This window comes from Paramormyrops kingsleyae, chromosome 17, assembly GCF_048594095.1.
Source record: "Paramormyrops kingsleyae isolate MSU_618 chromosome 17, PKINGS_0.4, whole genome shotgun sequence".
NCBI lineage: Eukaryota > Metazoa > Chordata > Actinopteri > Osteoglossiformes > Mormyridae > Paramormyrops > Paramormyrops kingsleyae.
In genome coordinates this window covers 3,891,322-3,911,927 of record NC_132813.1, presented here as the reverse complement: position 1 = coordinate 3,911,927, position 20,606 = coordinate 3,891,322, and the positions used below count along the sequence as shown (strand labels likewise).

At 52.5% G+C, this 20,606-nt stretch overlaps 1 protein-coding gene across 5 annotated transcripts in view; it reads left to right on the top strand.

Annotated features, from left to right (window-relative positions):
- The window catches only part of clcn2c (chloride channel 2c), a 49,324-nt gene that overhangs the window by 12,914 nt on the left and 15,804 nt on the right, over positions 1–20,606 (top strand). For 3 of the 5 annotated variants that reach the window (XM_072701732.1, XM_023822180.2, XM_072701733.1), the window contains exons 2-11: positions 5,216–5,369; positions 7,993–8,037; positions 12,345–12,476; positions 14,045–14,173; positions 14,435–14,568; positions 15,448–15,525; positions 17,381–17,459; positions 17,556–17,681; positions 18,802–18,886; positions 20,053–20,154. In XM_072701732.1, the coding sequence (XP_072557833.1) occupies positions 5,216–5,369; positions 7,993–8,037; positions 12,345–12,476; positions 14,045–14,173; positions 14,435–14,568; positions 15,448–15,525; positions 17,381–17,459; positions 17,556–17,681; positions 18,802–18,886; positions 20,053–20,154 (1,064 nt within the window). The remainder of the gene's footprint in view (positions 1–5,215; positions 5,370–7,992; positions 8,038–12,344; positions 12,477–14,044; positions 14,174–14,434; positions 14,569–15,447; positions 15,526–17,380; positions 17,460–17,555; positions 17,682–18,801; positions 18,887–20,052; positions 20,155–20,606) is intronic. The other 2 variants (XM_023822211.2, XM_072701734.1) reach the window with 1 other exon arrangement.

The following is a 20,606-nucleotide window of genomic DNA, read 5'->3' as shown; positions in this document are numbered from 1 at the left end:
TGTACAGCTGAAGGTGGGAGAGTAAACACCTTTATTGACGTTTGAAGCTGTAGGTTAAGCTGCCTCACTTGACGAAGCTGTTCTGTGCCCAGTCACCGGCTTCTAGTTGGACTCTTTCCTGTTGAGCATGGAAATGAAGACCCCTGCACCACACTTGCCCCCCCACCCCAGTGCCCTTTGCCCCCCCGCTCTGGCTAGGGTTAACCTTTTAATTGTATGAATTTGGACCTAACACTCAGGCAGGGGTGGTGACCGACTCTGTGCGGACGCAGGCATTAGACCATAAACTTACCGGAAGAATGGGGGCTCTGTGCTGCTCTTGGCTGCCTCAACACCACCCCCCTCCCCCCAACCTTCAAATTCAGTCCAGTTCAGAAGTCCATTGTTAATACATGTGGAGTTTGCTTTCAGTTTTCTCCGTAGAATTAGTACGCTGACTAAAAGTATGGATTTGAGGAAGATTGGGGTTGATTCGGTTGATTAGCCGCTTGCTGGAAGCTCAATAGCGTCGTGGCTACATCAGGATTTTAGCTTCCCCAGACTCGGGGTCCTTGAGTGACTGAGTTAGATCCGTCACCCAGTGGAGGCTGAAGTTAACAGTCATGAAATAGACGCGTAAAAATGAACCTTTGGTCTTTCTTGGGTTGGTTGAATTGTTGGTCATTAATGGCTCTATATACGGTTTTTCTAGGAATCTGTGTGTCTTATGAAGTGGCTTCCGGCACATTTGAAGGACAAAGTACTCCATACTTTCTAATATAAACAGCAGCCCCAGCCCTAACCTCAGCCGCAGCACCCAGAGGCCTACCAAAGTCCACCCTGATAAGCTGCCACTTGTTAGGTGGGCTTCCCGGACCACAGCTGAGACACATCCTGAAGGGGCAGTTGACCGCTACCCACAGAGAAGTGCTGTGGCTATAACTGACTTAGAGGAGGTGTAGAGGAAGCTTTCCTCAGCGGACAAGCTGAGTAAACCACAAGGCGTTGTCTTGACTTCCTGAGCACCGCAGCCTGGGGTATTGGTAAGAAGGGCTGTGAGATCTCATTACCTCTAGATGAGGGTTACTTTGTGCTGGCTCTTGGCTCCAGTCTCAAGGGCCCTGGTTCTGTTGTGGCTTAAAGCCATGTTTGGGTGTTGGACAGTGCATCTCCAAAGATGAACTCTGTGGCCTCTGAGTTGTGCAACCTGCCTGTTGCTGTTCCCACACTGAGGGGTGTAAGGTCACGGTCATGTGACCACCCGAGCATGCAGCTGGTCACCCTTGACCCTCTGGGTGGTTCTGTTGTCAGCTTGTTTGGTGACTGAGCCCGGTTTGGTCTACCCTGTGCTGGCTTATTGCCTTGGTGCTTGCACCTGTATTGCTCGCTATGGTTCCTCTGCTCTGCGACTGTTTCTGATTGGCTCATTTGTACCATGTGACGTTCCATGTGACATTAAGAGGGCCCTCAGTGGCTGTGCACCTGTGCCGTCAGCTTAGCCACTTGCGTAATCAGCTGAGTGCAAACTAAGGTGGCTTGATTCCATTGGCTGCGTGATGAAAGGCTCGGTCAGCTGCAGACCCCTGTGGTCGGAAAGGCATGACCCCCGGCCCCCGGCTCCCCGTTGGGGGCCGGCTGAAACGTTAACCTGTGCAAACAGCCCCAGCTCCAGGGGTCTTGTGAGCCGTGGTCTGACTGAGCTAGTGGAGGATTTGCTGCCGCTGCTAATTGTATGAATCGAACTCAAGACTAAGAGACTGTTATAAGGAGAAATGTTGCTTCTGTGGTCACATGGTACCTGCATGTCAGTCTGGGGTCAGCTGACCCGCTGATCACCAATCACATGATTAGCCCACTGCCCATGAAAAGGGTGACTGCAACGCTGCTCTCATCGCGGTGAGGAAGTATTTGTTCTGCTTTTGTGGTTACATACAGAGATGAGCTGTCACACACCAAGCCCCGCCCCCATGCAGCGGGTCACACACCAAGCCCCGCCCCCATCAGCGGGTCACACACCCAGCACGCCCCGGGATCTGTCCTCGTGTCTATGCCCCGCCCACTCACTTCCCATCCAGAGATCTTGCTCTGGACTGCCGCCGTACTACCTGGGACGCGATCCCGCGACCTCGTGGCTGCCGCCTTCGCCCTTGCTCTGCATTCCCAGGACACTGTGAATCATCCCCCCTCACAAGAGGCCTTTGTGTGCCCCACGTCCCCTTACAGTGTGACATAACGGCCCTTTCACAGGAGGAGGCTGTAGGTGACGGGGGGCAGGAATCGCTGTGTGGGGCTGCCTGAGCTCAGATTCACTTACTGGCACTGAACCGGCATTGTCTCCACGTGTGTGTGTGTGTGTGTGTGTGTCTCCCCCTTACTGTCCTGTTTATCATTCCCGTATAAGACATTGCTGGACTTTGGTCTCTCACATCAGCCTTGGGAGGGAGAATCATTAATTATGAGTGATTTTAATTCTGAGAAGCACACCAGCTTTCATCAATGTTTTTGTGTGTGTGTGATCCAGGTAACCTTACGTTATGAGGACCAGGATAAAAATCTATTATCTTGACGTTGTGGGGACCATTTTTCTGGTTCCCATAAGCATAACTTCAATTTTATAAAAATAATAATAATAAAAATGCCAAAAGACTTGTGTTTTGTTTGGTTACTTATGGTTAAGGTTAGGGCTGGGAAGGGTTTAAGGTTGTCATTGTTGGGATTAGGGTTTTGCCCATAGAAATGAATGGAGAGTCCCCACAAAGGTGTGTGTGTGTGTGTGTGTGTGTGTGTGCGCGCTGTAGCAGGGAGCACTAAGGTACCTTTGGGAATCCCCGTGGAGCAATGGTGTTGTCTGGGAAGCCCTCCGCATCTCTATGTCCTGGTGCCTTCACCCCTGACTAGCTCTCCCTGCCCCACTGCTCTCGTGTGGTGTTGGGGGGGGGGGGGCGGGGCTGTGGGGTCACTATCATTCTGTAAGCGGCTCCCTGCCGCCGGCTGATTTGGGATCAGCTGGTCTGCTCTGCTCTCGTGGGGTTTGTGAAGTGACACGGACTGTTTCTGTCCTCTGAAGCGAGCTTAAAGAACACACATCCTGCATGCCTCTTTCCCTCCACCACATCTGTGTTCCTTTCCTCTTCATTCCCTTCTGCATCCTCCTTTTCCTCTGTGTCCCCCCACCTTGGACAGGCTCAAGCCCTCTTGCCAGCCTGTACTCGCATGCCTGCAGTTCCGTGCCTTCTGGTCCATGACGGCAAACCACAGCAATGGTGATATAATCCTGGGGTAATGAGGTGTACCTGAGAGGGTGTGGGGGTGGGGGGGGCTCTTAATTATGCCTTACTTGCTGCCCCTGACCACAGGGCTGCTCTGCAAATGTGCACCTCTCTTCTCTGGGGGCTGTGTGGTTATGATGCCAGGCCTGCCTTGGGCAGTGGGCGGGGCCTATGCAGCAGAACGTGTGGGCGGGGCCTATGCAGCAGAACGTGTGGGCGGGGCCTGGGGTGTGGGATTAGGGTGGGGCGGGGTGAAGTGAAATGTAGACCAGTCAGGATTAGGGGAGAGGCCAGGTGAGAGGAGTAGTAGAAGGTGTGAACAAGGGGGGAGAGGAGTAAGGAGAGGGGGTAGAGTAGAGATAGAGAGGGGATACAAGGGGCCCTAGTTAGGTTGTCATAGTTAGTGTTAGCATTTTTCCCATTGAAATGAATGAGCGGTCCCCATAAGGATATGTTTACCCTACATGTGCGCGCGCGTGTGTGTGTGTGTGTGCGCGCATGCGCTGCACGTGTTTGTGTGTCTGTGTATTCGTGGTCCTGCCTCACACACAGTCCCGCTTTGTGTCTCTGAATTCTTGCCTGCATCCCACATCCTCCACTGGCTGCGCACACACACACACACACACACACACACACACACACACACACTCACACACACACACACACACACACACACTCACACGCACACACACAGACACACACACTCACACAGACTGACACGCAGACACATCCAGCTCTTACACAATACAAGCGCAAACACCTCCCACCGCCGCTGTTCCTCACCAAGGGGGCAGTGTGAACCGTCATGTGAACCGTCACATGTCAGGCCTGAAGGCCTGCCTCCCGGCGCTTCGTGCTTCTGTGGGGGAACGCCCCCCCGTCCGGGGTCCCCCTGGGCTGTCGGGTGGGGAGCCCCAGCTGTGCTTACGCTCATTCCACTGCAAACCGGATTGTCTGTATTAGGGAAGCAGGATCGAGCTGCTTTGTCACCTCAGCCTGTGATGTAATTTCAGCTCCATGGGGGAGTGCTATGTATCCAGTCCCCCCCCCCTCACTCAACATCAATCCCAGGTCTGTCCTACCTGTGTGTATGTGTGTGTGTGTATGGCTGTGATGAACTGGGTGTGTGTGTGTGTGTGTGTGTATGGCTGTGATGAACTGGGTGTGTGTGTGTGTGTGTGTGTGTGTGTGTGTGTATGGCTGTGATGAACTGGGTGTGTGTGTGTGGCTGTGTGTGTGTGGCTGTGTGTGTGTGTGTGTGTATGGCTGTGATGAACTGGGTGTGTGTGTGTGTGTGTGTGTGTGTATGTGTATATGTGTGTGTGTGTGTGTGTATGTGTATATGTGTGTGTGTGTGTGTATGTGTATATGTGTGTGTGTGTGTGTATGGCTGTGATGAACTGTGTGTGTGTGTGTGTGTGTGTGTATGGCTGTGATGAACTGTGTGTGTGTGTGTGTGTATGGCTGTGATGAACTGTGTGTGTGTGTGTGTGTGTATGGTGGGCCTCGGAGCAGTGTGTAAGTGCAGATTCCCCCCCTGAAATGCGACCTGCAGCACAAGTCTTAGGATTTCCCACGAATCACAGCCTGGTGACACTATCGTATGATTTGGGCAAAAGCGTTTGTGACGCAGTTCGATCCAGGTAGCGGCTGCTTTTCTGGGGACGACGTGTCTCCCAGCCCTGTGAAATGCTCGTGTTCTGTCTGAGAGCTTTCGTCTTCCACGCAGAACAGGTTCCCGACTCCCGGCATCCCCAGTCTCTCCCATGCTGGAAGGCTCTAATTGGACGAGCTGGTTAAAATAGCAGTGTCCCCGCACCCCTCCCCTCCCTTGAACTGTAAATATTTTCACTCTTTTCCCGATGCGGAACACCAAGTCAAATAGACGTGTGGAGGGCTGCCGTGGTGTCCGTGTGCTGTGCTGTCACCCCTCTGACCTTTGACCTCGTTCTCTCCCCCTCGGCCAGATGTATGGCAGGTACACGCAGGAGCTGGGCGTGTACGCCAAAGAGGAGGCAGCACGTCTGCGGGACGAGGGGGGCCTCCGGCGCTCCGTCAGCGAGAGGAGCCGTTCTATCGAGCTGCTGGAGTACGACAAGGGCCACTGTGCTAAGTGCAGAAGTGAGTGTGGGTGGGGCCTCGCTCTGGGGGTGGGGCCTCGCTCTGGGGGTGGGGCGAGTGGACCCTGGTAACCCGGCACGTCTGCTTGTCACTGTGGCCTCTTTCCCTACATCTTCATTCTTCCTCCCTCCTTGCCCCTATGGCCCCCATCTCTCTCTTATCCCCTATGGCCTCCCCCCCCCCTTGGGTATTAAGGCCTCTTCCTGGTCTGGCAGCTAAGTTAGGCTGCAACCTGCAGAGTTGACCACCAATGTTGTAGAGAACGAGCATGATATTCTACCTCCCATCCTGTAGGGGGCGCTGCTGCTCCTACCTTAGTGCCATTAGTTGTCAGTTTTCCTTTGATTTAACTGGTGATTGAGTGACTCAAAAAATGCAACTTGAGGATGTATCTGTGAATCTGAACATTTTTACCTAATAATAGTGTTAATTGATGCTTACCTGTTCAAGAGAATGAACAATAAAAAAGATTACTTTAACATTTGGTGGTCTGAAGGAACTTCAAAGTCATTCTGAATATTTTCAGAACATGAATCCAGGAACGAGAGAACATTTAACAGTGGGTGCAATAGTTTGTTTTCAAAGTCATGAATTTTTGCAGAAAGGTTAGTATCCGTGACATTAATACATGGGAACAGTAAACTGAAGTAAGGGGACAGTAAACGTGTGGCCTGTGTTTTCCGGCTGACTGCTCAGTGGTCCGTTTGATCCGTAAGGATCCCGCAAAGCCAGGGTCTGGTCTCTGCGCCCTCAGGCTTGCTGCTCACCTGCCCATTTCTTCCCTATTACGGTTCATCCCACATATGGCTCATTTCAAAGCTTTCTCTACATGTCCTTGGTTTTGATTGCCGTTTCAGTATGGATTGAGTGCCCTCTAGTGGCCGTCTCTTTTCTTGCGCCTCTTCCGCCCACACTCTGCGGACCTGTCTCTCCCTGCCGCTGCTCCATAAGCCCGCTGTCACGTCTGCTAAATCCGTGTCCTCCTCCTCACATGAGCTGGCCACAGCTAGCGGGGGGGCCATGTGACCGCGGAGATGCAGGGCCCCACTGTTGGCGCTCTGTGGGCTGACGGCAGGACTCACAGCATCAGGACGAGATGAAGGCGAAGCCGCTGGGGGGGGCTGCCCGTGAGTCTGATAGGAGGTGGCGGAGCTGGACGCGCTGCCTGCCCCTTATTGGGAGGGGGGGGGGAGTTGACTTGATGCTAAATTTGAAGCTTCTCTTGGCTGCTGCGGCTCTGAGTCATTCTGCTGTTTATGGCTTTGCCTCAAAAGAAGCGCCATTGTACATGGAAACCAGAGCTGCTCAAAGGGGATGATTTGATTGAGTCCGACATGCTGGGAACTCGTTGACGTCTGACCTGCAGCGGTTCTGGGGGATTCAGTCAACCTGGTTACTTGACCACTTTTCTCCTCTGCAGTATTGCGAGCTGACCAGCAGGGGGAGCAGTGTTCCTCGAGAAAAGAGGGGAGAACGGCTAAGGGGGCGGCCTGCACTGGCCTGGTGTGTGACTCTGCAGTCTTGGTTCTTCTCTCTGAGTGCAGTGGGTGGGGCGCAGGTGGGGATCCCCTTGCCTGTCTGCGGGGGCTGCATTCTGCCAGTGTGATCAGACGGATAACATGCCGCACTCAGATTGCATGGTACTGCCCGGAGTCTCATGACCCTTCCAGTCTCTGGCTCCTGTATGACGGACTACATCTCTGCTTTGCTGGGGCGGTGTTTGAATAACTCACGGTTTTGAGGGGGGTGGAGACCATGACATGCGTGATGTCAGAGGACGTGTCACGTGGGACCAGCCGTCGCCATGGAAACGTGCTCGCGTCCAGACATGGTGCTGCTCCGGCCCCTACGTTTGCCTCCGGCGCCTTGTGGATTGCTGGAGGAGTTGTCATGGCAACAGGTCTGTCCCGGCGAACGGGTGCCTTCGACACGGTCGCCCCGGGTGAGACGGCCGGCCTCGCTGGACAGCCATGCGGTGACGCTGACCGCTCCAGTAATACAATGTGTGTCCCTTCCTGGACAGAAGTGAGCTGGGTGTGTGGGTGGGTGGGTTTGGAAATCGCTGTACGAGCACATTGTCAGCTTACGGTCAAACATCACCGTGTGTAGGGATGCTCAGATACCTCATTCATTCTGCAAACGGGTGACCTGGCCCTCACCCCTCAAACCTGCAAGACGGCACATCCCTCCTCACACACTCCATCCGCCAACCTGAGCTCATTACCTAACCCTTCTCAGGGCTTTTCCTCCCTTCCCGGCAGGCGGCTACTGTCACCACTGTGTCCTCTGCATCGTGGTCTGTCACCTCAGCCACCCGAATCCATCTTCCTTTCAGTCTCTGTTTTGGCTTCTCTGCCCACAATCATACATATCCTCGCGCGCGCGCACACACACACACACACAGGATGCAGCCAATCACACTGCAGCAGGCAACCTTGTGTAAGTGCTGCTGCAGAACCAGCCCCTCCATGCCTGCATTAAGAACATGGTGAGAGGTGGGGGCGTGGCTTAATGATGTGGGTGGGCGTGGCCTGTGCAAACCAGCCTCGCCCCTCCATATGGGGGCATGGCCCCACTGAAAGGCATGTAAATTGCGCTAACTGTCCTTGTTTATTCTCCTCAGGGTTTCCCTACATCCTGGAGCCTCCGCCTCAGGACTTTATCTCTGGTAAAACCTTTGCTGAATAAATTAAACTCACTAAACGCTTTCCCCCTTCCTCCACCGTTAACATCTCCATCTACTGAGAAGGGTCACCCCGTCTATGGGAGCAGCTGTGGTTAAACCCCCGTTCCCCCCCCCCCACCAGCAAGACCAACCGCGTGCACCATGCTAGCATCACATTGGCTAGGCGAGCGGCTTTTCTGTCCGTGCTGCGCTCTGATTGGCTAATGGAACATCACATGGGCTGTCCTGGTTAGGCACGGCTCTTTAAGAATTAAAGGAAAGGCTGCTCACCTTGATGTAAAACTTTTAGCTTCATCTCCCTCTGCTTTTCCTTAGCTCTCACACCTTAACTTACAGTAAACATGCCCCACCATCTGTGCACGTAGGGTAGACACACCCCCACGTCCTTGTTCCTACAGTGGATGGCCCCCATCTATGTCCAAATGAAGGATCAGCAGGTTTATAAGACCTTTCACCCTCTAACATGCCTCATCATTAATCCTGTTTAATAAAAAATAAACCTGGTAAAGAGGTATTGAGGTAATGGATGAGTGTGCCTTTGAAGAAGTGGGTGGAACTTTACTGGAGTGGGTGGGGTTTTGGGAGGTAAATAGTTCATTTGTTAACGGTGGGAGGAAGATGAAGGTGTTTGATTAGGAAGTATGGATTGCAGACTGACGGGCCGATCAGCGTGTACGCCGCTGGGGTCATGCCTTGATGTCGCTTGTCACTGGCCTGAGGCTCATCCAGTGTAGCTGCAGCCTTACAGGACGTGTGTGAGCGCCTTGCCGGACACCCCACGATCCATCCAGCTGCCATGATGTTCAGGCATCTGACGTCTTACTCTGCAGGCTGTCATAGAACTGAACAAGTGCTTAGAATTAGTTTTCATAATGTCAGGCTGGACTGAGAACCAGTCGATGTGCCACTGTGTCAGGTGTGTGAAAGTGAAGTTACTTATACCACAGAGAGCGCCTGGTGTAGCTGGTTAGCCAGTGGAGAGCGCCTGGTGTGGCTGGTTAGCCAGTGGAGAGCGCCTGGTGTGGCTGGTTAGCCAGTGGAGAGCGCCTGGTTTAGCTGGTTAGCCAGGGGAGAGCGCCTGGTGTAGCTGGTTAGCCAGTGGAGAGCGCCTGGTGTGGCTGGTTAGCCAGTGGAGAGCGCCTGGTGTAGCTGGTTAGCCAGTGGAGAGCGCCTGGTGTAGCAGGTTAGCCAGTGGAGAGCGCCTGGTGTAGCTGGTTAGCCAGTGGAGAGCGCCTGGTGTAGCTGGTTAGCCAGTGGAGAGCGCCTGGTGTAGCTGGTTAGCCAGTGGAGAGCGCCTGGTGTAGCTGGTTAGCCAGTGGAGAGCGCCTGGTTAGCCCGTCTGTGGCAGTGCGGTGTTAATGATGGAGAATAATGTGAGCAGCCTGTTGGCTCAGCGGAGTCGGCACTGGGGGGTCTCTGAGTCACAGGTACCAGACAGTGCCTGGGGTGCTGCCGCTTTTGTTCACAAAGGTTGTTGCCATGGCAACAAAATGTTTCCATCTATGACTCGGTAGATGTAGAGATCCCATTTGTGTGGCTGTAGCCTCGTGCCGGGTGACACTCACTCTCCACTCAGTGACCACACACGGTTGCTGTTTGGCGGGGGGGGGGGGGGGCATGTAGCCGCTGCCCAGCTCTCAGTACAGACCTCCCGGGCAGAAATGAGGTCTGTGTTGTGTCTGTAACCTGCAGACAGTTGCCGATGAGTGATAAGCGTGAACGAGGTACCATCGCGGTTAAGTTTGATTTGTGTGCTGGGTGTTTGGGGAGTTTGTGGGCTATGTGGGAGATAGCTGAGTGAGGCAGGGAGGCAGGGAGCGAGCGAGAGAGAGAGGGAAGGAGAGCTCTTTGTGAGTCAGTGATTTCTGCAGTACAGGAAAGCACTTACTGGGGAAATGTCAGTTACAGTGACACTCAGTAGGCAGAATTTCCCCCTGTCAGATTTCTTTGTGTGGGGCCTCTGTCAGCCGCTTTAGTTTCCTGTCGTCCATGAGGCTGGGATGAGTGTCACCACGCGGCCCTCTCTGTACTTTCCGACCAGCAGACTGCAATGCGTGGTCGGTGACAGATTATGCTGCAGTGAGCTGCTTGGTGCAGCAGGGGGCAGAGCTCCCCTACATTCCAGCAGGGTGCCGTTGTGCACAAGCAACAGATGCCCCATTGCAGTGTTAACAGTGTGTTTGGTGGGTGATGTCAGTCCGTGGTCTTTGTGAAGTCGTGTGTGTGTGTGTGTGTGTGTGTGTGTGTCTGTGTCTGCCAAGTACTACTGTGACTTTATACTGCAATGAGGAGGGTTAGGTCTGTGGGGGGGGGGGGTTACGGTGAGATATTTAATGGAGCCATTACTGGATCAGCATCCAAGTCTTACACTCACATGTTAGAACCTGCAATGAGATGCATTTTGTATCCAAGGCAACCTCTATTAGGGATAGACAACATCAGCACGAGAGAGAGAGAGGGAGAGAGAGAGGGAGAGAGAGAGAGAGAGAGAGAGAGAGGGAGAGGGAGAGGGAGAGGGAGAGAGAGAGGGAGAGAGGGGGAGTTAGAGAGAGGGGGAGAGAGAGAGAGAGAGAGGGAGAGAGAGAGGGAGAGAACCAGGCACAATGTTATTTGGATCAAGATCATCTCAGTTGGATGGAATAGGGGCACTGCAGAGCCCATCCCAGGGATCGTCCTGTACCCCCACGGCCCAGGGATCGTCCTGTACCCCCACGGCCCAGGGATCGTCCTGTACCCCCACGGCCCAGGGATCGTCCTGTACCCCCACGGCCCAGGGATCGTCCTGTACCCCCACGGCCCAGGGATCGTCCTGTACCCCCACTCAGAGCTAATTTCAGGGGTCATCATACAGCCTGCAGATTTCAGGAATTGTTGATGCTATAGAAATAAGAACTGTGTAAGTGTGTGAGAGGACCTTGGGTTCACCCAACGCTTACTGCACGCTTACTGGGAATCTGTGTTGCAGAAGAGGGTCATGGTTCCCCCCCCCCCTTTTTTTTTTTCCTGTGGCTCTCCATATTCTTCTGCTTGTGTGTGACACATGGACCTGGGGGGTTGGAGGTCGTCCGGCCTGACACTGCTGCCGGCGTGCGAGTGGCTTGGAAGGTGCCGGACTGCGCAGTGTGGGGGAGCCTCTCTCTCTCTCTCTCTCTCTCTCTCTCTCATGCCCCCTCAAGTGTCTCTCTCTCTCCCACAACTTTCTGCATCTCTCGCTCCCTCCCGCACCTCCTCCTTCTCCTGCTCCTTGCCTAGGCTCCTGGACAGATGGCCGCCGCTCACACGTCAATTAAACAAACCCGTGAGATGGAGGTATAGCCCTGCGGGGCGGCGGGTGTAGACCGCATGGCGTGGCTGATGGGTGGTGCAGATGCCTGCCGTAAGGTACACGTCACACAGGTACACCACAGGCCGCCTGTCTGGCACCCCGGGTTCGAGTTGAGGGGGGTGGCGTGTGGCTCAGCCGGTGTGAAGCCCGTAATTGGAAGGTTGCTGTGCCACACCCCCCCCCCCCCCCCAGTTGCTCCTGGGGCCCTGCACACTGGCTCACCCTGTGCTGTGACCCCCCCAAGCTTGCTCTCATCTGTATATGTGTCTCATGGAGAGAAAGATGGGATTTCCCCACGGGGGTCAGTGGCATACCTCAGTGTGTATAGTGGTGGCATGTGACAGGGCGCACAGGGTTTTTTAGTTACCTGTCTACCATCTGGGGGGGGGGGGAGCTTGGTGTGGAGTTCCCGCAGGCGGCTGAGGGCCGCTCCTTACTGCCGGAAGCCCGGTGTGATGTCGTCTGCCCGCATGATACACTCAGCTCCTGACTTCAGCTACTTACGTTTTGGTGGAAATCCAAATCCTTTGATTACACGATTAGAGCTTTGTGGACGTACTGAGATAAAGCCCGACTAACAGCATTTTTACAGTTCCTGTTATTTATTTTGTTATTGCTAAATCCCCAAGTGGTGAGTGGCCAGTGGCAGCTCATGTCTGGAGGGGCTTTGGTGGACGTTGCCATGGGGATGGTGTTTGTGCCACATGCCCGCCGGTCCGTCTGACTCACCGCTGGCTATTTTACTACTTCACATCCCCTTGTTTTATCACACTAATGATTCCGAGTGCTGGGATCAGGTGATTGCTGGGTTATGTAAACCCTCAAGGAGCAGACAAGCCAGTGGATTTTAGGTAATGCACTCCCACACTGACTAAACGCTGGGGATTATGGGTAACGCGGTTCACTATCAGGGCAGTCTAACGATGTCATTGTCGTCTCCCTCTGTTGTCGTCTGCTCCCGCAGTCTGCACTGTCCGTTGTCAGAAGTTCCTCATCTCACGTGTGGGCGAAGACTGGATCTTCCTCATCCTGCTCGGCCTTCTCATGGCGTTGGTCAGCTGGGTCATGGACTTCGCCATCGCCATGTGCCTTCAAGGTGAGCCTGGGGTCAGGAGGCTTCAGACCGAGGCTGAAAGAGGACCGCGGTCACACCTCTGCTTCAGCCATGATGTGACACGCTGAAGGTTGCAGGCTTAATGAACCGTGGAACCATCATTTTTACTGGAAATGATTTCTTTTCTAGAGAAGAGGTCTGGGGGATCCCTGGGGGTGGGGGCGATTTTAGGATTTTTAAGCAGAGCACAAGTGGGGCCATAATTCATTCAGAGAGGCCAACCTTATCCATCCTTGTTAGCCTATGATGCAGTGCTCACAGAAATTCTGGGGACTCTTGCTAAATTCTGTAAAAATACTGCAAATTTATTGGTTTCATAACAAAAGTCCATTAACATGCGGCGTGTAAGACATCCGCACATATCTTCTGCACAGACAGTTTCTTTTTATTAAGCGTCATTGTTTTTTGACAGACTTACTCAGTTCTGTTTTGCCATTTTTCTATTAATTGGCAGTCCGTGACTCACAAAGGGATACTAAACACAAATGTTTGGTATTTTAGGTTAATGCGAAGGTGTTGCTAATTAAAAAGCACCCAATGAGACTGCATGTCAATGAACTTTTTTAACTCGGAACAGCTCGTTTAGATCTACAATTTAGTTTTCAATTTATTACTACTCGAAATTAATGTTTTACTTAAAACTACTGTTTTTTATTTCTAATGTGACATGTATTTTTTTAAACAAATGAATGAAGTAATGATTTTGTTATAAAACCAATAAATATGCAATACTTTTAAGTGAGTTTTTAATTGGTGAGTAATGGGGGAGATGGCACCGGGGACCAATCATCTTTCAGCTAGGTCCATGGCCCCGCCCCTGCAAATGCCCCTGCTCAGGGGTCATTGTAGGTCATGAGTGGGGATAGCAGGGATGTGGTGGAGACTGTGGGCTGCCTGGGGGTGGGGTGTCCTGTAAGGTTCCTTCTCTCAGGAGATCCGGCCTGAAGCACCGGTCTGCATCTCTGCATCGGCCTCTCTGTTATGATAACATGTTCCTGTGGAAGCAATTTCCCCCCCATAATTACTGCTGTGGCCTGTTTGCTGCTCGCTTCTGGAGTTTAGCCTCCCCATGGAGGGGGGGAGGGTAAGATGGAGAGGGTGTCAAGCCAGCAGTGCAGGCAGTACCGGGAATGGAGGGTCTAATTCCCCGCAGTGAGTCATGTGACTGGGGCATTAGCAGAGCGAATGGGCTTCTTACGCAGTGTTTAAGTAGAGTTGGGGGGGGGGGGCAGTTAGTGGGTTTTTACGGTTTTGGAACCAAATCTGAGGCTCTGAAGAACCTGAACATCCATGAGAAGCATCAGCTGCTGATTTAAAGCCTAAAAACTGGTCTCTGAGTGGCTGTTTCACACATCCAGCTGGGGAGTGACTGATGAGTCACTGTGCCAACGGTGGGAGGGGGCAGGAAGGGTTAGGGTTAAGATGGCAAGGGCCAGTGAGAGAGTTTCTGAGAGTGTCCCTAAAAACCACTGGGTGTCACGCCAGTTGGAGAGTCTGACTGGCTGGTGCAGAGCTAACTGGTAGACCTGAATGTCTCTGCGCCCATGCAGCACAAAAGTGGATGTATGGAGGGCTGGATAGCAACGTGCTCCTGCAGTACCTGGCATGGGTCACCTACCCTGTGGTCCTCATCACATTCTCCGCTGGGTTCACACAGATCCTCGCGCCACAGGCTGTGGGTGAGTCACGCGCGGGCTAATGGGCTAGCGGGCTAATGGGCTAGCGGGCTAATGGACTAGCGGGCTAATGGACTAGCTGGCTAACGGGCTAGCGGGCTAACAGGCTAGCTGGCTAATGGGCTAGCGGGCTAATGGACTAGCTGGCTAACGGGCTAGTGGGCTAATGGGCTAGCTGGCTAATGGGCTAACGGGCTAGCGGGCTAATGGGCTAGCGGGCTGGCCATGTGGCATAATGGCTGCTCTGCTTCTGGGCCTCATCAGGTTCAGGGATCCCGGAGATGAAGACCATCCTCCGGGGTGTGGTCCTCAAAGAATACCTCACCTTCAAGACCTTCGTGGCCAAAGTCATTGGTCTGACGTGCGCGCTGGGCAGCGGGATGCCCCTGGGAAAAGAGGTGAGGGGGTCCGAAGGCTCGGCCCACAGGAAGGGGAGTGTGTGTGTGTGTGTGTGTGTGAGAGAGAGAGGTCATATATATTACATTGTGGGGACCTTGTATTTTGTTTGGTTAGTTATGGTTAAGGTTAGGGCTGGGTGGGGTTTAAGGTTGTCATTGTTGGGAATAGGGTTTTGCCCATAGAAATGAATGGAGAGTCCCTACAAAGATATTAATACAAAGTGTGTGTGTGTCTGTGTGTGTGTGTGCGCGCGCACGTAATGTGTGTAGGCTATGCTGGTGGGAGGTGAGAGGTTCATAACATCTAAAAATACCTGTGGAACAAAAGGAACCTGGAGCAGAGAGGAGCAGACGCACACACACACACACCCACACACACGCACCTCCATTAGCCGTTCCTCCTGCCTCCAGATGGACGTGACTGGTCCCCTGCCGGATCGGCGCCAGTGCCAGAAAAAGCAGGTCACTCCCGGTACCTCTGTGGCTCTCACACCTGAGTAGGCCACAGAACCTTGACCCCAAAGCCATGGGCAGTGTGCCAACTGGCCGGGAGGTCATGACCTTTCGCGACTGCCATTTTCAGCGGTTCTGTTTGAGGAGGAGCGCTGTCAGCCTGCTGGGGTCTGGGCAGCGTGTTTGTGGGTGTGAGGAAGGTTCGGCTGCTTGGTCAGTGGTTGCGGTTCTGTGGACTGGTCATGTCTCAGTCCCGGGTGCCTCTAATGGGTTATGGGCTCTAACCCCGGGCCGGACCCCTTGCACCTGCTCTCACACATCACGGCCCACCTCCAGGCTTCCTGTGGCTCTCCAAGCTTTTGGGGGTGTGAAGCATCAGGAAACTCCTCGTTTAAACTCACCCCCTCCCCATCTGTCCCTCCCCAGGGTCCGTTCGTCCACATCGCCAGTCTGTGTGCAGCCCTGCTGAGCAAGTTCATGTCGCTGTTCGGTGGGATCTATGAGGTAATGGGCCGCCCGTCCAGCTGACCGACACATCTGTACACCTGGTTTACCTGTAGAGAGAGGCTGACACTCACCTGATTAACAATGCAGCCTCTGGGAGGCGCTATAGAGGAATGAAGAAGGTTTCAATGGGCCTGGGTTCCGCAGATGTTAAGTCCCCCAGCCTCTAAGCACCTTACACAGACATGATAGTGACCCTCCCTGGTGTACTGCCCCCCCCAACCCCCCCAGAACATACACTTCCTGTTATTTCAGCCCAAGATTAGTGCTGGTTGGGGCTTGGGGGCTGTGCATGAATCTTCGCCTTAAAGATTTGTTTTCTACTCATCTATCATTGTCGGAGCTCGAGGCTACAAGCACGGATCTGTAGGTTAGCCACAAAGCATGTACCGCCTGTTCGGGGGTGTCTCACGCGTGAGGGATATCCATGTGCCTCAGTCTTCCTGCGGTCCCCGTGCTTCCACAGAGCCCCCCCACGCCTGAGCCCCCCCAGATCCTGAGCCTGCGGCCCGCCTGGGCCATCTGCAAAGCTTCCTGTAAAACAGAAGTTGTGCTCCTCCACTATTCCCTGTATAGGGAAATCTGTGTCGTTCACCATATACTGAATTGGTCTGTGCGACACAACGATGGTTTGAAATGCTCCATTGAAATTGCTACATTTTGGCTGTATCCTAGCAACCTTTGACAGCTGACATTTGCGTAATGTACAGTGCTATAATTAATTGATGCTTTATTCGCCGTTTGCACAAGTACATCAGAATGCTTCTTTTTGCAGATCCCATCTTGCTTTCCTTTCTCTCTGTCTCTCTCTCTCTCTCTCTCTCACACACACCGTCCCCAAAGTACAGCAAAATATAGTGAATACATAAAGAAAATGAAATAAACTAAAGTGAAAATGGATTTGTGAGGCTGTAATATATTAAAATGATTTCAATCATAATAAAATTACTACAAAAAAATTGAAAGCATCAACTTCAGTCTTTGCATAAGTCAAAGGTATCATTAAGATTTGCATGTTGGGTGTTTTGTAGTTCACTGTACAGTGAGCCAGGGTTTCTTTGGGAATTAAGACAAAATAGAGGCTCTCAAATAGTGCACATTTTAGCAATGGGGGGGATTTCAGGCACAGATCCTCCTACCAGCCGGGTTGTTTTACTTCCTCTGTCTCTCTCTACCTCACTTGCCGCCCAAAGGAGCAGACCGTCATAGGAAATAAGGTAATGGTGTGGAGGGCTTTGCCGCTCGCAGGTGTGCGAGGCTGTGTCCGGAACATTCCACCCCGCGCGCGCGACTAGGCCCGGCATCCCCATCCCTGCCTCCGCACACCGTACCCCCTGTTTGGGGAATCCCGCTCACATTCCATTTATAGATCACATCCTAGTGTTCCGGAATCCTGATCGGGAATTCCGTGGCGGGGTTCCCTCCGTATGTGTATGTTTTCATTACCCCCGCCACAGCCGTCCGCGGGGCCAGACACGTCGATCACATTTATTTTTATTTTTATTTAGCTATCACTTTTGCCGTACAATGTACGGCATGAACGTTCAAGTGAGACAAAAAGCACATTGCAAATATATGACTATGGAGGAGTCGACTAGGCTGAGCTTCCAGTCAAAGCCCAGGTACACGTGTAGGTCCTGCTTCAATACTGCTTACGCAACAACTTCCAACAAAGTAGGACCTAGTAAGACTACTGAAGGAGCAGAATTACAGCATAAGAACATTCTGGGTCATCGGGAGGCATCAGGCCAGTAGAGGGATTCCTGCAGCGGTTCTTTAACGTATGGAAGTCTGATGACCAGATGCAGTCGGGCAGCTCATCCTGAGAGATCATGGCTCGTCTTGGTCGTTTCAGAACGAGTCTCGGAACATCGAGATGCTGGCCGCCGCCTGCGCTGTGGGCGTGGGGTGCTGCTTCGCCGCGCCCATCGGAGGTGAGCCCCCCGCCGGCCGGGCGGGTGGGATGACCTCCGCCTCGGCTGCCACCATGCCCCCCCCCCCCCTCCTGAACCGCGCCCCTCCTTCCCCAGGCGTCCTCTTCAGCATCGAGGTCACGTCCACTTTCTTCGCTGTGAGGAACTACTGGAGAGGCTTCTTCGCTGCCACCTTCAGTGCCTTCATCTTCAGGGTGCTCGCCGTGTGGAACAGAGATGAAGGTGAGGCCTTCATCTTCAGGGTGCTCGCCGTGTGGAACAGAGATGAAGGTGAGGCCTTCATCTTCAGGGTGCTCGCCGTGTGGAACAGAGATGAGGGTGAGGTCGTCATCGCGCTCGTTGTGGCCACACGGCGCTTGCGATCGGTCACTTTCTGGTGCCTGTGCATGACCTGAGGCCTCTTCTGTATGTGCCGTACCTTTGTGTTCTTATAGTACTGCTTTGCTGTGCTACCAGAGCTCCATGTTAGTCACATATAGAGGGTATGCACTGACTTCACCTCCCTGCCAGAACACAACCACTCAGATGGACTGGGTGGCAAATCATCACTGCAAAATGGTTTATTTTAGGCGAAACCAGTAATTATTTGCATAAATTAAAAGCAGTTGGACTCTGTACATTTTACCAAAGAACCAGTCAACCATGGAGACTGATATATGGCCAGGAATCGCGTTTCCTGCCATTTATATGTGTACTGTGTACGTCCTCCTCATTAGGCACGTCACTGCACGCAGACTACAGTCTCTTTCCTGCTGCTTTGTTTATACTTCAAATTTACTGCATTTTTTTAAGTCGTTATTATTCTTTCTTTATCTATTAAATTCCATTCCTTTAATATGCTTGTTATATCTCCTGTGTTGTGTCCTGCACACCGGGACCCAAGGAATCACATTTCGTTCCTTTTTGTTAATGTGTAGAAATAATAAAACATTTGAAACTTTAAATTGAATTGAATTATATGTTCCTGATTTCAATGCCCAAAGAAAAGCCGCTTATTGACAAAATGAAAGTGACGACACCAGTGGATATTTTGGTCGTATGTGGGCTGGTTTGTACAAATGTTTTTATTTTATTGCAACTTTTATTTGGTCAGAAATGACAACCACAAATCCATGGTGCAGAGTCAGGATTCCAGTTGTTTCTCTTGATTTCCTCTTACATCGATGTGTAAAATCAGTCACACTTCAACTCTTTCCCATTTTAGATGTTTTTGCAGCGCTGATGCTGCCACTCAGTCTTTTGCCACTCAGAGGCTGTAATCGCAATAACTTCCGCCTGCGGTGATGTCACGTGCATACCCTCAATAGTAAACAACCGCCCCCCCCGCCACCTCTCTCAACAGAGACCATAACTGCTCTCTTCAAAACCCGCTTTCGGCTGGACTTCCCGTTTGACCTCCAAGAGCTCCCTGCCTTTGCTGTAATCGGGTAGGTCAGAGTCATGGGTACCGGCCTCTGGGTTTCTTTGGTGGTACCGGTCACCGAGTCCTGTGTGATGGTACCGGCACTAGGCCCTGGGTCCTGATTCATGGTACCAGCACTGAGCCCTGGGTCCTGTGTGATGGTACTGGTACCAGGCTTTGGGTCTCTGGCGACTAAGACCTAGCTAAAGCTGGAGCTGAGGGTGGGTATAGAGTGACCACTTAATCCATTAATAATCAGGAGGGACCCTGTGAGCTACTTCTGGTTTTAAAAACTTCTTTCAAACTGAAAGGCTCCTGTGCTCGGCTAAATAGTTCAGCTCTTCTTGGGCTTTTACTGGTTTTTTCATTGATAGACTCATCCAGCTGTTTCACATTAACAGTAACACCTGCATGATTATAGGAGACTGACCAATCGGCGCACAGCAGGAAGTCAGTGCTAAAGTGAAATTCAAGTTATTTTAAATCGATAGTTTGCAAATCTTGTCCAGGCTTAGTGTCTCTCCAGCATGGCTTAGGTGGTCACCCTGGGTGGGTAGGTGGGCCGGACCCGGCAGCTCAGAGAAAACCCTCCGCATTTCATTTGACCTTTTAATCTTGCAGAGTTTGATGGATGTGGAGGGTGGGGGGGGTTTCCCGAGTTTGACGTTCATCAGCACATCGGGGTCACAGTCGCAGAGACGGTCTCTCGATGACATCATCCTGAAGATGGATGGAGATGTGGTGCCCTACTTGTAGGATAGTGGTGATGTGCTGATGTCCACGTGCTGGAGAACACGGGCCTCGCTTGGACCTGGGGGGGGGCCCTGTGCCTCTGAGACGCCTTAATTAATGAGTGTTTGCTTAGGGTGTTGTGAGAGACATCCATATTACGCTGGCTTAGTAACATTAACAAGGTAAAAATTCTTTAAGCTGTGTGAATAGGCACGTTGTGCTGATATTTAAAATGCTTTACATTGATTCTCTGTGAACAAAATAGCCTCTATTATTCCCCACCAGTGTGGGCTGCAGATTGAAAGGATTAATTAATTAGGAGGTTAGCTGCAAGGAAGCTTCAGCCAGTGATCGACGGTCTCCGCAAACCTGCTGCTGTCTGTCACGTGTTGATGTTATGTCACTCATCAGTGGCAATATATTCACGGGGTCACTTCCCCCCCCCCCCGCACCCCCCAGGATTGCCAGTGGCTTTGGAGGTGCCCTGTTTGTCTACTTCAACCGGCTCATAGTCCAGTTCATCCGCAAGCAGAAAGCCATCAACAAGTTCCTGATGAAGAAGTGAGTGTGGGCGTGGCCTCTGTGTGGGATGGGTGTGGTCAGGATGTGATATGGGTGTGGCCTCTGTGTGGGATGGGTGTGACCAGGATATTATGTGGGCGTGGCCTCTGTGTGGGATGGGTGTGGTCAGGATGTGATATGGGCGTGGCCTCTGTGTGGGATGGATGTGACCAGGATATGATGTGGGCGTGGCCTCTGTGTGGGATGGGTGTTGTCAGGATGTGATATGGGCGTGGCCTCTGTGTGGGATGGATGTGACCAGGATATGATGTGGGCGTGGCCTCTGTGTGGGATGGGTGTTGTCAGGATGTGATATGGATGTGGTCAGGATGTGATGTGGCTGTGGTCAGGATGTGATATGGGTGTGGTCAGGATGTGATGTGGGCATGGCCTCTGGGTGGGATGGGTGTGGTCAGGATGTGATATGGGTGTGGTCAGGATGTGATGTGGGC